Source organism: Canis lupus, chromosome 20, assembly GCF_011100685.1.
Source record: "Canis lupus familiaris isolate Mischka breed German Shepherd chromosome 20, alternate assembly UU_Cfam_GSD_1.0, whole genome shotgun sequence".
NCBI lineage: Eukaryota > Metazoa > Chordata > Mammalia > Carnivora > Canidae > Canis > Canis lupus.
In genome coordinates, this window is record NC_049241.1 from 8,219,507 (window position 1) to 8,235,205 (window position 15,699).

Sequence of the window (15,699 nt, forward strand, 5' to 3'; positions counted from 1 at the left end):
ATTTTAATTATTTATTCATGAGAAACACAGAGAGAGAGAGGCAGAGACACAGGCAGAGGGAGAAGCAGGCTCCATGCAGGGAGCCTGATGTGGGACTCCATCCCAGGACCCTGGGATCACGCCTTGAGCCAAAGGCAGACGCTCAACCACTGAGCCACCCAGGCGTCCCTATGAAGTTATTTATAAATCATTATAAACTATGGAATTAATAAATAAAATCTTTAAAAAAAAAAATAAAAATAAATAAAAAAAAAAAAATAAACTATGGAATTTCCATGGTATGTGATTATACCGTAATTTCCTTAACCACCTCCCAACGGACAGATATTTTACTTGTTTGCGGCTATTTACTAACATAAATAACGCTACAATGAATGTCCGTGTCCATCTGTCTTTCCACCCTTGTATGTGTGTGTTCCTAAGTACAAGTGAAATTACTACATTAGGGGCATCTGGGTGGCTCAGTTAAGTGTCTGCCTTTGGCTTGGGTCACGATCCCCAGGGTCCTGAGATAGAGCCCCACAATGGGCTCCCTGCTCTGCAGTGAGTCCGCTTCTCCCTCTGCCTCTCCCCCTGCTTATACTCTCTCTCTCTCTCTCTGACAAATAAATAAATCTTTAAAGAAAAGTTCTGATGGAAACCACCCAATGACTTCAGGAAACACTGGCCACAAAAGATCCCCGAAGGTGGAGGAAAGGCCTGCTTCCTCTCTCCCTGGACCACACTAGGTGTTAGCAGCTTTCCTCTCTGATTTGAATCTTAATTACATGTGCAACCTTAATTTTTTTAATTAAGATTTTTTTTAAGATTTATTTATTTATGATAGACAGAGAGAGAGAGAGAGAGAGAGAGAGAGAGGCAGAGACACAGAAGGAAGGAGAAGCAGGCTCCATGCTGGGAGCCTGATGTGGGACTCGATCCCGGGACTCCAGGATTGTGCCCTGGGCCAAAGGCAGGTGCTAAACTGCTGAGCTACCCAGGGATCCCTTAATTAAGATTTTTAAAAAATTATATACTCTACATTTTTTTTAAGTAAACTGTACACCCAACATAGGGCTTGAACTCATGATCCTAAGGTCAAGAGTCACATACTTCACTGACTGAGCCAACCAGGAGCCCATTCCTCTGCATTTTCAGAAACCATGAACAAAAATGCCTTTTAGGAAATTTCACATAAGTATCTCAAAGGACTTCTCATGTGACATTCATCCAGGGAGACTCAGAGGACTGTCAGGGAATTCACCTCAAGAAAACTGTCAGATGGAGAAACCACCTCAAACTGCCTGAAACTACATCTGAGGTGCTGAAACCCACCTCTTTGTAATATCTGGGGCTTTCCCTGTATGGGAAGGCCTTCACTCCCCACTCCAGGGGCCAGGGGATGTTTTGGGGACCCAGTCACAAAAAAGCCAGTTGTTCCAATGGCCTCAACACAAGTCTGGAAAGATGCTTCCTCTCAAACTGATGAAGAGTAGTAGAGCTTTCACAGGATTTGGAACTCTGCAGGAGACGTGGATTCAAATCCCACCCTATCAATTTCAGGGGGATTTTGTAATATCTTAGAAAGATAATATATGTAAAGTGCCAAATACAGAGTCTAGCTCTGCTGTACATATTTTTTAAAGATTTTATTTATTCATTTGAGGGAGAGAGAGTGTGAGCAAGAGAGAGAACGAATGGGGTGGGGCGGGAGGGCAGAGGGAGAAGCAGACTCCCTGCTGAGCAGGAATCCTGACATGGGGCTGATCCTGGGATATGACCTGAGCCAAAGGCAGATGCTTAACTGAGCCACCCACGTGCCCTCCCCTTTTATTTAGTTATTTATTTGAGTTAGTTATTTATTTGGTTTTAGTTATTTATTTGAGAGAGAAAGAGAGTAAGCAAGAGAGGAGGAGCAGTGGGAGGGGCAGAAGGAGAAGGCAGTTATATTTTTGAAATGATACTATATGTGTGTGTGTGGGGGGGGGATAAATCTTTAAACCTACAAAATGAAAATCTTTCTTTTTTTATTATAGAAACCCATTTAAGAGGGCCTACTTTTGGGGATGCCTGGGTGGCTCAGCAGTTTAGCGCCTGCCTTCGGCCCAGAGCATGATCCTGGAGTCCCGGAATCGAGTCCCACGTTGGGCTCCCTGCATGGAGCCTGCTTCTCCCTCTGCCTGTGTCTCTGCCTCTCTCTCTCTCTCTCTCTCTCTCTCTCTCTCTCTCTCTCTGTGTGTGTGTCTCTCATGAATAAATAAAATCTTAAAAAAAAAAGAGGGCCCACTTTTACCAACTTGAAGACAAATCCTATTTGATTGCAGGATATGTAAAGAGAAGAGAAAAAATGGGTTTCCCCTAAACATTCTAAATTCTCTTAACATTAAAAAGTAACTGTTGGCTGGCTGATAAGGGGAGGAGAGGTTAAGGTTACTTTGCAAATCAAACCCTAGACTGAGACCTCATAACCATCTGTAAAATGGGTAGAGTGAAGATCCCTGTCCTCCAGACACCTCCCTGTCCCGTTTCCAGCAGTAGCCATGAGCCAGAAGTGACTGGTTCCCTTACCAGGTAAACAGGGCTTCGGTTGTTATCCATTGCAGGGATGCCAGTGAGGACCTCAGCTAGCACCTGGAAAGAACATGCAGTTAGCACGGTTCAGATACTCATGCAAAAGGTCAGGCAGGAGACTCTGGCCAAGAGCGATGATTCTTCTTAGTAACAAAGATTGAGCTCCAACCCTGGTTCTGCCATTTGACTGTACAAACACTTGCCCAAAATTGGGAATGTGAGAATATCACTAAATACCTCCTCCAACTAAACGCATCACCCAGCTGCTAGCAGAAGGTTTGAATGAACAGCAAGTCAGGGAGGATGGAAACCAAACATGTGCTCCTTCTATGATGGGTACATATTACCATCAGTTTTAAATGTCTATGTACATCTATATTACATATTTACATATAAATATATATAAATATGTACATAGTAAATCTGTATATTTAAATACACATATATCTATATATAAATGTGTATATATACATACACATACATATATACATTTTTCTATATACACATATATCTACATATACTATATTTTATTTTTTTAAGATTTTATTTATTCATTCATGAGAGAGAGAGAGACAGAGAGAGCACAAGCAGAGGGAAGGGGCAGAGGTAGAGGGAGAGGCAGACTCCCGGCTGAGCTAAGAGCCCAATGCAGGGTTTGATCTCAGGATCATGAGATCATCACCTGAACTGAGGGCAGACACTTAACCATCTGAGCCACCCAGGCACCCCCCCCCACATACACACTATATATTAAAGATCATTTCATTTAGAAACCCACCAAAAACAGTAAGCAGACATCGCTACGTCAATCTCAGGAAAAGGAGGAATTCATGTACATTCTATTCTACACAGAAAGTCTCAGCAGTATCTATAGCATTTTTCATCCTAGGCCTTTATTAACATGATTTGTTCATTAATTCACCCATCATAGAAGGAGCATAGCTCTACACCAGTGTGAGACACCACAACATTGACAAACCATGATATGTCTTTTTAAATAAAGGGGAAACCTGCTTTGAACAAAAATTCTCAGCAGAGATAAGAGCATAATAGTTAAGAGCTCTACAGTCAGACCCGCCTGCCTGGGTTCAAATTCTCTCTCCCTTAATCACTTATGTGATCTTCAGGCAAGTGCCTAAAATCTAAGCCTGTATCCTTACCTGGCAAATGGTGGTCTACTGGCTATGAATATAAGGGGGTGAGTCCCCCACCCTTAGTTTCAAATCTCTCTCCCCCAACCTCTCAGAAGGCAAGTCAGAATACAGTCACTTTACTGCCAAGAAATCCCACCTCCCTCCACCCCAGAGGAAGAGCCTCTGGGGTTCATCAGGCACTGGCAGTGGCCAGGAGGGGGCAGCAGAGGGCACCCCATAGCAAGTGGATGGGAGCAAACTGAAAAGGGATTCCCAGCTAGTTCCTGCCAGGAAGGGAGGGAAGAAGAGGAAATGAATAAGAGGAAATGAGAAAGAGTGAAGGGAGCCAGTGGACATAAAATGAATAAATTAATTTTTAAAATTGTTATATCAAGAGCTGAGTTGAAAAGTCAAGGATGGGATGCCTGGGTGGCTCGATGGTTGGGCGCCTGCCTTTGGCTCAGGTCACGATCCGGGATTTGGGATCAAGTCCCGCATCTGGCTCCCTGCAAGGAGCCTGCTTCTCCCTCTGCCTGTGTCTTGTGTCTCTGCACTCCCCCGCCGCCGCCGCCCCCCCCCCCCCCCCCCGTCTCTCATGAATAAATAAATAAAATATTTTAATAAAAGATTCTTTCCTCTCCCCTTGCCCCTCCCTCTGTGTGCTCAAGCGCACTCTCTCTCTCTCTCTCTCTAACATAAATAAATAAATAGGGGTAAACAAAAATCAAGAGTGAGGTGTGGAGTTAGGAATACTAACCACCACCACAATCATCATCATCGTCATCATCATCATCATCTTGATACTTGCAGGGTATAGTGCTCTCCCTCTGCCCCTCCTCCTGCTTTTTTTTTTTTTTTTTTAATTTTTATTTATTTATGATAGTCACAGAGAGAGAGAGAGAGGCAGAGACACAGGCAGAGGGAGAAGCAGGCTCCATGCACCGGGAGCCTGATGTGGGATTTGATCCCGGGTCTCCAGGATCACGCCCTGGGCCAAAGGCAGGCGCCAAACCGCTGTGCCACCCAGGGATCCCCCTCCTCCTGCTTATACCTACTCTCACTCGCTTGCTCTCTTTCAAATAAGTAAATAAAATCTTTAAAAAATATATATGACTGCAGAGATGGATGGACAAAGAGGAACAGACAACTGGATAGACAATTAGATGGCTGGCTGGGAAACAGGGAAATAAGAAATCTACTAGAAACTGGACACTCATGGGTAGCTATACTTCAAGGGTTGGCCAACTTTTCTACAGGCTAGACAGTAAATATTTTAGGCTTTGTGGGTCACAAACCAAGTCTTTGTCACATATTCTTCTTTTGAAGATTTTATTTATTTGAGAGAGAGCACACGTGCTAGCGGGGAGGGGCAGGAGAGGGAGAAGCAGACCCCCTGCTGAGTGTGGAGCCCAACATGAAGCTCAATCCCAGGCCCCCAAGATCATGACCTGAGCCGAAGTCAGATGCTTAATCTACTGAGCCACCCAAGCACTGCACATATTTTTCTTTTATTATAAGTATTATTAAACCTTTTATGAATATAAGAACTATTCTTAGTTATAGGCTGTAGAAAATATGCCCTGGGCCATAGTTTGCCAACCCCTATTGTACTTCTTTTTTTTTTTTTTAAGATTATTTATTTATTCATGAGAGACACACAGAGAGAGACAGAGACATAGGCAGAGGGAGAAGCAGGCTCCCAAAAGGGAGCCTGATGCAGGACTCGATCCCAGGACCCCGGGATCATGACCTGACACAAAGGCAGGCGCTCAACCACTGAGCCACCCAGACGTCTCCCTACTATACTTTGATAGAATATATCTAGGGGCCTCTTCTCTATCTTCTGCTTATAAAGAAACTGTGGGACGGACAAATCAGTAGAGGCCCACATCCAAGCAGAGAAGGAGGCTCTTACTATTCCACAACTAAAGATGTCCACTCGTTTTGTCAGCTGCCCCACTCTGATGAAATCTTCTGGCAGATATGCAGCTGAGGCCTGGAAAAGGTGAGTCTTCATCATGGTGTATTTTGACCTTTTGTTGTCAGAACACAGGTGAGCTATTGGATGAGCCAGCTTGGGGATGAAGTTTTGGTCAAGCAAAACATTGGAGCTGTGGAAAAGAAAGCAGAGAGGATTTCTTATTTTGAGCTGGACAAGAAGAGGTTGCCATGGAGACCCTTTCAGAATACGAATTCACAATAAGCAGCATCTGTCTCTGCAGGTTCAGAGTCACTTTAGACCTTCAGTCTGGATTTTCTGAGCCAGTTCTAACAAGGGAAGGGAGTGAGAACCCACTCCCACCTGCAAATAAGGATGGAGCTAAGATGAGTTGTGTTGCCCCAGGAATGGCATTTGGGGTACGGCCTTCCTGGCCCCCACAGATGGCAAACCCCCAGCAACCTCAGCTTGCCAGGCCCATGGGCTATGCAGGTGTGGTCCCTTCCAAAACTCTTCTGACCCCCAGCTCTGGCCCAACTAACCCAAGCCACCATCCCTTGTGACTGGTCCTGCCCAGATCATGGAGAATAGGAGGAGCAATAAAAACATTCTTGGACCTCTGGCATCTAACCTGTGGGAGTAAACACTCTCAGAAAGTACTTCAAAGGAAAAAACAAACAACAAACAGGAAAACAGCTAAGTTACATATGTAAAAATAACCCAATTGACCCTAAATAGTTGTTTAAAAAAGACATCGGGGCGCCTGGCTGGTACAATTGGTTAAGCGTTCGACTCCTGGTTTTGGCTCAGGTTGTGATATGAGGGTCCTGGGATCAAGCCCCAAGTCAGGCTCTGCACTCAGTACAGAGTTGGTTTGGGATTCTCTCCCTCACCCTCTGCCCCTCCTCACCTCAAATAGAGAAATACATCTTTTACAAAAAATAAACACTGGGACATCTGGGTGACTCAGTGGTTGAGCATCTGCCCTTGGCTCAGGTCGTGATCCTGGGGCCAAGGGATTGAGTCTCGCATCCCCTGCAGGGAACCTGCTTCTCCCTCTGCCTATGTCTCTGCCTCTCTCTGTGTATCTCTCATGAATAATTAAATAAAATCTTAAAAAAAATAGACATCAATTCCAGTAGCCACTATTAGGAGTGGTTAAATTATGGGCCAGTCCCTTCAACGGAAAACTAAAATGTCACTAAAAATAATGGCATGCAACATGAGAAAATATTTGCCTTATTTAAATAAAGGGGGAAGAGACAAAATATGAATTGGTAACCAGGTAATAGTGCTCCCTTAGGGCTAAGACATCTGTGTAGGCAGGGATTGAAGAAATGGAGGCCAGGTGATGAGTCAGGGCACCAGGGCCAGAATGACCTCTCTCCCTTTCATTTCCTTTCTCACAATTACAATTGTTTGTGCAATCAAACAAAAATCAGGGAGAAACAAAGAGGACAGGGCTTCCATTTGCCAAAAAGAGAACTTTGAGGCAGTACAGTTCTATGGTTTCAATGTCAGTTTTGCCAGATTTTCTGATATCTTCTAGAATCTCTCCCCATGCTGCCAGTCCGCAGACAGGGCTCTCTTGTTCTTGGGAGCATGGTGCTGAGACACTGGGCTGCACGCATACCCTGTAGGAAGCTTCCCTGACACAAGTTACTTTTGCCAACAGATACATATACATAAGCAGGGGATGGGTCTCCAAGAAGACTCTGAGCAAGGAGTTCAAAATCCTAGGGGGCTTAACCCAAAGCTCAAGGACTGGGTCCAGACCAGCTGCTGGGTTGGGAGTAAAAGACCTCAAGAGTGTGGGGTGCTCACTGGGAAATCACTTGGTGACAGGTGGGCAATGTGTGAGGGCAGCAGAAACACTGATTTCTGCAAGAATAAAAGAGAAAGAAAGAAGAGCCTCAAGGCAGGTGAGGTGGGGAGAGAGATCCAAAGAGAAGAGAGACAGAGGGAGAGGAAGGGGTGTAGGAATGTGTGTGGCTTGGCCCTAAAGCACAGGTCCTCAGCAGGGTACAGCCTACCCCCCTCACCTCTTGACATTGCCGTGGATGATCCCCAAGCCATGCAGGTGCTCCACAGCACGAAGCAGCCCGGAGCAGATGCTGGCACGCTGGGGCCAGAGAAGGGGCTCCGAACCATCCTAAGTAAAAGGAAAAGAGGGAAAAACAGTCACACCTATGCCTTTTCAAAGTCCCAACGAGCTCCAGTCTCTCCTCCAGCCTTCACATCCTCTGCAACAGGGCTCGGCCGGCATGGTGTGCTGGCAGGGCACCACTTTTGACCTCAGAAGATCTAGTTGTAAATCCCAGCTCACACATGCACTAGCTGCGTGACTTTAAAAAGATACATAACGTCTCTGAGCCTTGGTTTCTTCTTCAGTTATAAAATGGAAATGTTAATCTCTATGCTTCTTTATTTTTTTTTAAGATTTTATTTATTTATTCATGAGAGAGAGAGAGAGAGACATGGGCAGAGGGAGAAGCAGGCTCCATGCAGGGAGCCTAACGTGGGACTCGATCCCCAGACCCTGGATCACGCCCTGAGCCAAAGGTAGACGCTCAACCGCTGAGCCACCCAGGTGTCCCTCTGTGCTTCTTTAGGATTGCTCTAAGGATTCCAGGAGAATATGGTATGGAGTATATAGTATATGAGTATACGGTATGCCCCTAGCATAGTCCCTGCCACACAGTGGGTGCTCAGTAAACTGCAGCTATTTTTATCATGTCTATAGAGTGGCACGTCTAGAATTGGGTCCTCTAGGAGGGGATAGCTGAGAGAAGAGCTAAGGATCTTGTGTTAGCACACCAAGCACATGGACCTTATGCCGATTTTATGTGTATTTGGGAGATTTCACAGGGGCTGATGGGGATTGTGGAGTGAGCTAAAGCCCCCCAGTATCCTCCCGGTGTCACCACTGTTGTCCTAAGACTGAAACTCCAGGCTCAGTCACAGCTTATTTTTCAAGTCCCATCATAGATTCCACATCCTTGAAGAACTGGCTTTGCTAACAGATTTCTTTTCAAAAAGTCTGAAATCTAGGGATGGCTGAGTGGCTCAGTGGCTGAGCATCTGCCTTCGGCTCAGGTCGTGATCCCGGGGTCCTGGGATTGAGTCCCGCGTAAGGCTGCTTCTCCCACAGGGAGTCTGCTTCTCCCTCTGTCTATGTCTCTGCCTCTCTCTCTCTCTCTCTCTCATGAATAAACAAAAAATCTTTAATAAAACAAAACAAAACAAAACAAAACTCTGAAATCTAGAGCCACAGAAACCCTGTTTAAATTCCAGCCCTGACACTTGTCAGCTGTGTTCCTTTGGGCACGTCACTTTGCCTCTCTGTGCCAGAGACTCCTCTTTTAGAAAACAGGGGATACATCTTGAGTTGTAGCAAGGCCTTGAGGGTTCATGTGTAAAGCTTTTTTTTTTTTAATTTTTTTTTTAATTTTTATTTTTTTATGATAGTCACACACAGAGAGAGAGAGAGAGAGAGGCAGAGACACAGGCAGAGGGAGAAGCAGGCTCCATGCACCGGGAGCCCGACGTGGGATTCGATCCCGGATCTCCAGGATCGCGCCCTGGGCCAAAGGCAGGCGCCGAACCGCTGCGCCACCCAGGGATCCCTCATGTGTAAAGCTTTTATCATGGCGTCTCACACACCACAAGAGTGCAACAAATCTAACAATCATTATCATACCATGAGTAACTGCTTTGGTCTCTGTTAATGGAAGCAGTAATTGTCTCGTGGAATAAGTGTTTCCCCTTATTTGAGGGGAAGGAGCTTTGTTTGTTTTTAAAACTGTAATTTTAATAGGTATGATACTCACATGCTATAATATGTGAAAGGTACAAAGAGGGGGTATATAGCAAAAGTTTCTCTCCTGCCCCGTGCTCCAGCTACCTCATTCACTTCCACAGAGACAGCCAAGGCACCAGTTTTTTGTGTCTTTCCAGAAATAGCCCATAAATACACAAGCAAAAAGATATATAATAGAATAGCATGTTTAGCAAATAAGAATTTGCTTCCACTTCTGCATACTCTTTATCTCTTATTTTTTTGTCCTATTACATTGACTAGCACCCTCAGAACAATGTTAAATAAAATTAGTGTCATGAGATACTTTTGTCATGCTCTTGACTTAAATGAGATGCCTCTTGTCAAATAATTTTTCAGCGGCATCCTGGGTGGCTCAGCGGTTCAGCGCCTGCCTTCAGCCTGGGGTGTGATCCTGGAGTCCCGGGATCAAGTCCCATGTCAAGCTCCCTGCATGGAGCCTGCTTCTCTCTCTGCCTGTCACTCTGCCTCTCTCTCTCAATATCTCTCTCTCTCTCTCTATGTGTGTGTATCATGAAAAAATAAAATCTTTAAAAAATAAAAAAATAATTTTTCATAGGTTCTTATCTGAAGATGTTTAGCCAGATCTTATCAATCCCAGCCTAACTTCTCTCTGGACAGCCCCTCTCCCTTCTGGAAGTCCTTGAACCTTGAGTCCCTAACTGCGTGTTACCTGGTCCTAATCTCTGACCATGAACCAGCCCCTTACCTGATCCTGGAGTCTGTCCTGTAAAGAACCATTTGCCATGTATGGGTAGATCAAGATGTAAAGCTGATTTCCAGTGCAGAAGCCCAGCAGAGGTAAGATGTTGGGGTGGCAGCATCTGAAATCAGGTATGAGTAAAGAGGTGAGGAGTCAGACAGAAAGAATAAACAAAGACTGCTCCACTTCCTCACCTCTCCACCTTTCTTCTACACCTTCTACCCCAGTGAGGCCATCAATGACTTCCCAGGTACCAAATGCTCTGACCCCTGAGGGTCCCAGCCCCAGGGTAGAGAGATGAAAGCTGCCTGCCTTCAGTAAGCTTGAGGTCAAGGAGCTCAAATTTATCCTGCCTCGCTGCCTTGCAGCACATAATACCTTAACCATCCCATCTTCTGGAAACTTAAAAAGGCTTTTTAAAAGTTAACGAACTTGCTCACAGTCACAACCAGTAAGCAGTGAAGGCAGGAGTAGATCGCAGGTCTGTTTGACTCTCAGGACTGGGTTCTTCCCTGAAATCCTCTTCTGCTGGGTTCTGAGTCACTGTTCCCTGCTGACTCTTCCTACATCTCTGATGGCTCTTTCTTGGCCCTTTTCACTATAATCCTCCTCCTTTGTCTTCCTCTGAAAGCTAAGTATCCTAGCTCAGCTCGTCATCTTGTTTTAGAAGCTGTGTCTCCAGGTATCTCCCACCTCTATGAGGAATGCCCTCAAACCTCCCATTGCAGCCCCTTCCCAAGCTCTAGACCTGAATGTCTACTTGCATCCTGATGCTCCAGGTGAACACCCTAGACTCAACAAGCCCCAAACCTGCTTCTGTGCCCAGCTGTTATCTCAGCAAAGGGTAACTTTGCAGTCTCCATGCAGTTTCCTGGAAACCTCCTTATCTCTCCCATCTAATTAGTCAGCATTCACCGTCATAAATAGCTTTCCAAAAAAAATTTTTAAAAAATAAATAAATAAATAAAATAAATAGCTTTCCAAAAGTCCCCTTCATTCCTCCTTCCTCTGCCTTGAGTCAGACCCTGATAGATGCTCCATGAGACTATTAGAATGGCCTCCTGCCCCAGCTCGCCTGCCCTCCTCCACTCCCCCACCCCCCAGGCCATCCTACTGCACTTTTCACACTCATGAGAGTCATTTACGCTCAGTCTCTCCTAGACCATAAATGTTCCCTAGGCAGGGGATATATATTCATCCTAGAGCCAAAAAAAAAAAGGCAAAAAAGCCTTGACAACTCACATTTGCCCAATCAATGAATGGAGTGTCTGCCAAGTCCAGGAAGGCACTTTGCCAAAATGGAAAGGGGAATTATACTTTCATTTTTTATGAAATATGTGTGTGTTTATTCATACACACGTATGAATAGAGAAAACAGTAAAGAAAATATATCAAAATACTAACACAGGAGTAGTTATTTGTAGGTGCTATGGAAAACAAGTGGTTTCTATTTTATTATTTATGATATTCTTTATTTCTTAAGATGCTCCACAATAATCATGCATTCTTCACTCAAGGCTGCATGCTGACAGAGGAAACCCAGCTTGCTAAGGTTGAATGACAGCTGGCATCCAGCACCTGACGGGTGCCCAATATGCCATTGTTAAATTCATCAGTCAGTGACAGCAGAGCCAGAACAAGTCTCCCCAAGTCCTTCCTGTTCTCTTTCCCAGTCCCCCACCAGCTCTGGGACAGGCAGGCTCACTTCCTTTCTCAGCCTCGGTTTCCCCTTCTGTAAAATGAGCAGGTTTGAGGATGACTTTTAAAGATCTTTATTACTCAAGACTTTATTGTACACTATCATACAAAAACAGCCATAGAGAATACAGAAATAAGTACATGTGGCTGTATTCCAATGAAACTTTATTATGGACACTTAAATTTGAATTTCATGACTTTTCATGTGTCATTAAATACTCTTATTATTTTTTTTCAACCATTTGAAAATAGAGAACCCATTCTTAATAGTCAGGCCATACAAACACAGGCACATCCAGATCTGGCCCATGAGTTATCATTTGCCAACTCCTGCTCCAGAACAATACCATTTTAAGGTGGATTTGCCATTACAGTTAGAAACAGTACATCTCTGCCCATCTCAAAACATGGGATAGAAACAGATTTCTTCCACCCTGGAAGGTAGGAGCTGGGCCAAGTAAACCAAGGTTCTTTGATAATTCTAATCTACACATATAGTTGCTACACAGAAAAAGGATGGACTATGAAGCCAGACCAACCTAGATTCAAATTCCAGCTCTGCCACCTACTAGCTGGACGATCTTAGACAAGACAGTTGGTCTCTCTGGGCCTCTGCCCACATGCAAAACAGTGCTGATAACAGTAGCTATGTTACAAGGTTCTTGTGAGGATTAAATGAATTTATACATATGGAGTACTTAAGATATGCCCAGCACACAGGAAGCATTATAGAAAAGGTAGCTGTCACCCTATCAAACAAATTATTTTCCAAAGGGGAAGCTCACCTATGACAAATTTGTACCTCTGCCTGGAAGAATTTTTCAATCGATCCTGGACCTGAGTAGGCTGCCTTTGGGAAAAGACAATGAAACATGAAAATCCAGCCTCACCCATAAGGCCTCCACCCCCTTACAAGAAACCAAGAAGTGCTCGCCTCTCTGAGCTTCTTGAAGACGAATAGCGTGCCATGTTTTTGCCCTTTGTAGATGTCAGCAAAGTTCCCCTCACTGATTTTATAGTTTTGGTTGAAGTTATCAGTTGCTTGGACCACGTCTGTCTCACTCCAGAAAAGGCTGTCTCCAGCCAGGCTCAAAAGTGTTTCCTGCTTAGGAATAGAGGTGCTAAAGTCCTGGGAATGCAAGGAGAAGAGATGGAGATTAATATGGAAAATATTTTTTTCCCTACTGCCTCAGGGAATCTCAGATTATCAGAGCTAAAGGGGTGGAGAAGTTCATCTTGTCCAGTGAGGAGAAATAGGACATGGGTAGGACCAGCTCAAATCCCAGCTCTGCCTCTAACTAGCTCTCTGACCTTGGGTAAGTAACTTAACCTCTCTGAGCCTGAATTTCCTCAGCAGCAAAAGTGAAGATATCAATAGTACTCTGGAAGGTAATCCTGAAGATGAACTAAAATGTGAATATTCCTGGCACATGGTTGGATTTTTCTGTTTTGTTTTTTTTCCCCCCAGTTTACAAAAGTGAGAACCACGGAGGTCAGGGAGCTAAGGTGAGGTCATGCAACTGGCCAATGGCTGAACTGGTGCCCCTGGTCCTATACATGGTGTACATGGCAGGAAGCAGGATCTAGGTTCACATAACCAAATGCAATTCTGTGTGAACTTATGAAAAGCAGCTTTATTTCAGTAACACTTTATTTCTGTGTACCTTTTTAAAAATAGGTACACAGGGCAGCCCCAGTGGCACAGCGGTTTAGGGCCACCTGCAGCCCAGGGTGTGATCCTGGAGACCCGGGATCGAGTCCCACATTGGGATCCCTGTGTGGAGCCTGCTTCTCCCTCTGCCTGTGTCTCTGCCTATCTCTCTCTCTCTCTCTCTCTCTCTCTCTCTCTGAATGAATAAATAAGTAAAAAAAAATAGGTGCACAGAAATTTAACATTTTAAAGCTATATATGCTTATAGACTGTTTTAGAAAATTAGAGGGGAAGAAACCATCCATGATCCCATTACCCACTGAACTGCTATTAAAGTTTAACCCAGGGCAGCCTGGGTGGCTCAGCAGTTTACAGCTGCCTTCAACCCAGGGCCTGATCCTGGAGACCCGGGATCGAGTCCCACGTCAGGCTCCCTGCATGGAGCCTGCTTCTCCCTCTGCCTGTGTGTCTGCCTTTCTCTCTCTCTCTCTCTCTCTCTCATGAATAAATAAATAAAATCTTTAAAAATTCAAAAAAAAATCTTTAAAAAAATTTTAAGTTTAACCCATTTCTTGTAAATTAGAAATACAAGATTTATTTTTAAAATTGGGATCATGCCATACACAGTTTTGATTTCTGGTGTTCTTACTTAACATTATACCATGATCATTCTCCCAATTATTAAATTGTCTTAGAAAATTATTATTAAAAAACAAAACCCAAAAACCCATGCTTAAGTGTCCATCTCCTCTATGGAAGAACTTCATTAACCAGACCCATATAGCATCAGCTTTTCCTCAAGGCACCCTGCCCAAGACACTTTTAGAGGCCCACAAAAACTTTTTGATTTCTTTTAAAGTCAGAAGAACAAAAATGAACTTTTAGAGTCAAAGAAAATGTTTTAATTTTTAATCCAGCTTGGATTACATTCATGTTTGTGCCAATACAATTGTAAAATATAATCTTTAAATTTTTTTAATGAAGGAAAGAAAAGGCACATGAATGCAAAAGTGCTACAAAAGCCATATGTGGCCCTGGACCCAAGTCATTGAAAATTCAGGATAACAGGATGCCTGGGTGGTTCAGTCAGTTAAGCATCTGACTTTGGCTCAGGTCATGATCCCAGGGTCCTGAGACAGAGCCCTGCATCAGGCTCCCTGCTCAGTGGGGAGCCTGCTTCTCCCTCTCCCCTTGTTTCTATGCCTGCTCATGCTCTTTCTCTGTCAAATAAATAAATAAAATCTTCTAAAAAAAGAAAATTCAAGATAACTCAGACATACTATGTGGAAAAAAGGTTAGAACAGAGGTGGTTTGTAAGCAAATGACTTAGTATAAATGTAACCAATATACTTTGCGGGGAGAAGGATGCTATGTATCAGCTCTCATTTAAACACAAATAATGGAAAATCTCATTACAAACATGTATTCATGTAAAGTGCACCGTCTCCAGTCACTCCCATCCCAAGCCTGGGCTTCACTAGCTTGCATTTAGTCTTAGAAGCTTAGAGTAATTCCATGAGTCACCTTTCTCCTTCATTCCCCTAAACCCGAGCCTCCAAATTGGTTCCAATACATTGCTTTTTTTTTTTTTTTTTTTAATGTTTATTCATTTAAGTAATCTCCATACATAGGGCAGCCCAGGTGGCTCAGCAGTTTAGCGCCGCCTTTGCCCAGGGTGTGATCCTGGAGACCTGGGATCGAGTCCCACATTGGGCTCCCTACGTGGAGCCTGCTTTTCCCTCTGCCTGTGTCTCTGCCTCTCTCCCCCCACCCCCTCTCTCTGTGTCTGTCATGAATAAATAAATAAAATCTTTTTTAAAAACAAGTAATCTCTATACACAATGTAGGGCTTGAACTCGCAACTCTGAGATCAAGAGCTGCAAGCTCTACTGACTGAGCCAGCCAGGTGCCCTAATACATTGCATTTTTGGGCAAGAGCCACAAGCTGGGGGGGAGTGGGGATCACTTGGGGGTGGGGAAGGTTTACCTTTGAATTAGATGAAACAGGAACATCGGTTTTTAAGGAATGAGGGGCATCTGCAGAAGGAGGTAGGAGGTTGGTTCTGGCTGGAGCAGGCCCTGGAAAGGAGGGCTCATGGGTCTGGCCATGTCCTGGAAAGGAGGAAGACAGGAGGGGGTCCTCAACCAGTTCCCACGCCAGTTTCTCATTCACTCTACAAACACAAC

The 15,699-nt window shown here is 44.3% G+C and overlaps 1 protein-coding gene across 3 annotated transcripts in view; it reads right to left on the reverse strand.

Moving 5' to 3' along the window:
* Window positions 1-15,699, reverse strand: part of IRAK2 (interleukin 1 receptor associated kinase 2) — a 63,227-nt gene that overhangs the window by 14,796 nt on the left and 32,732 nt on the right. For 2 of the 3 annotated variants that reach the window (XM_038565660.1, XM_038565659.1), the window contains exons 4-10: window positions 15,500-15,624; window positions 12,796-12,990; window positions 12,647-12,711; window positions 10,170-10,284; window positions 7,665-7,774; window positions 5,599-5,794; window positions 2,548-2,610 (exon numbers count right to left, since the gene is read on the reverse strand). In XM_038565660.1, the coding sequence (XP_038421588.1) occupies window positions 2,548-2,610; window positions 5,599-5,794; window positions 7,665-7,774; window positions 10,170-10,284; window positions 12,647-12,711; window positions 12,796-12,990; window positions 15,500-15,624 (869 nt within the window). The remainder of the gene's footprint in view (window positions 1-2,547; window positions 2,611-5,598; window positions 5,795-7,664; window positions 7,775-10,169; window positions 10,285-12,646; window positions 12,712-12,795; window positions 12,991-15,499; window positions 15,625-15,699) is intronic. The other variant, XM_038565661.1, reaches the window with a different exon arrangement.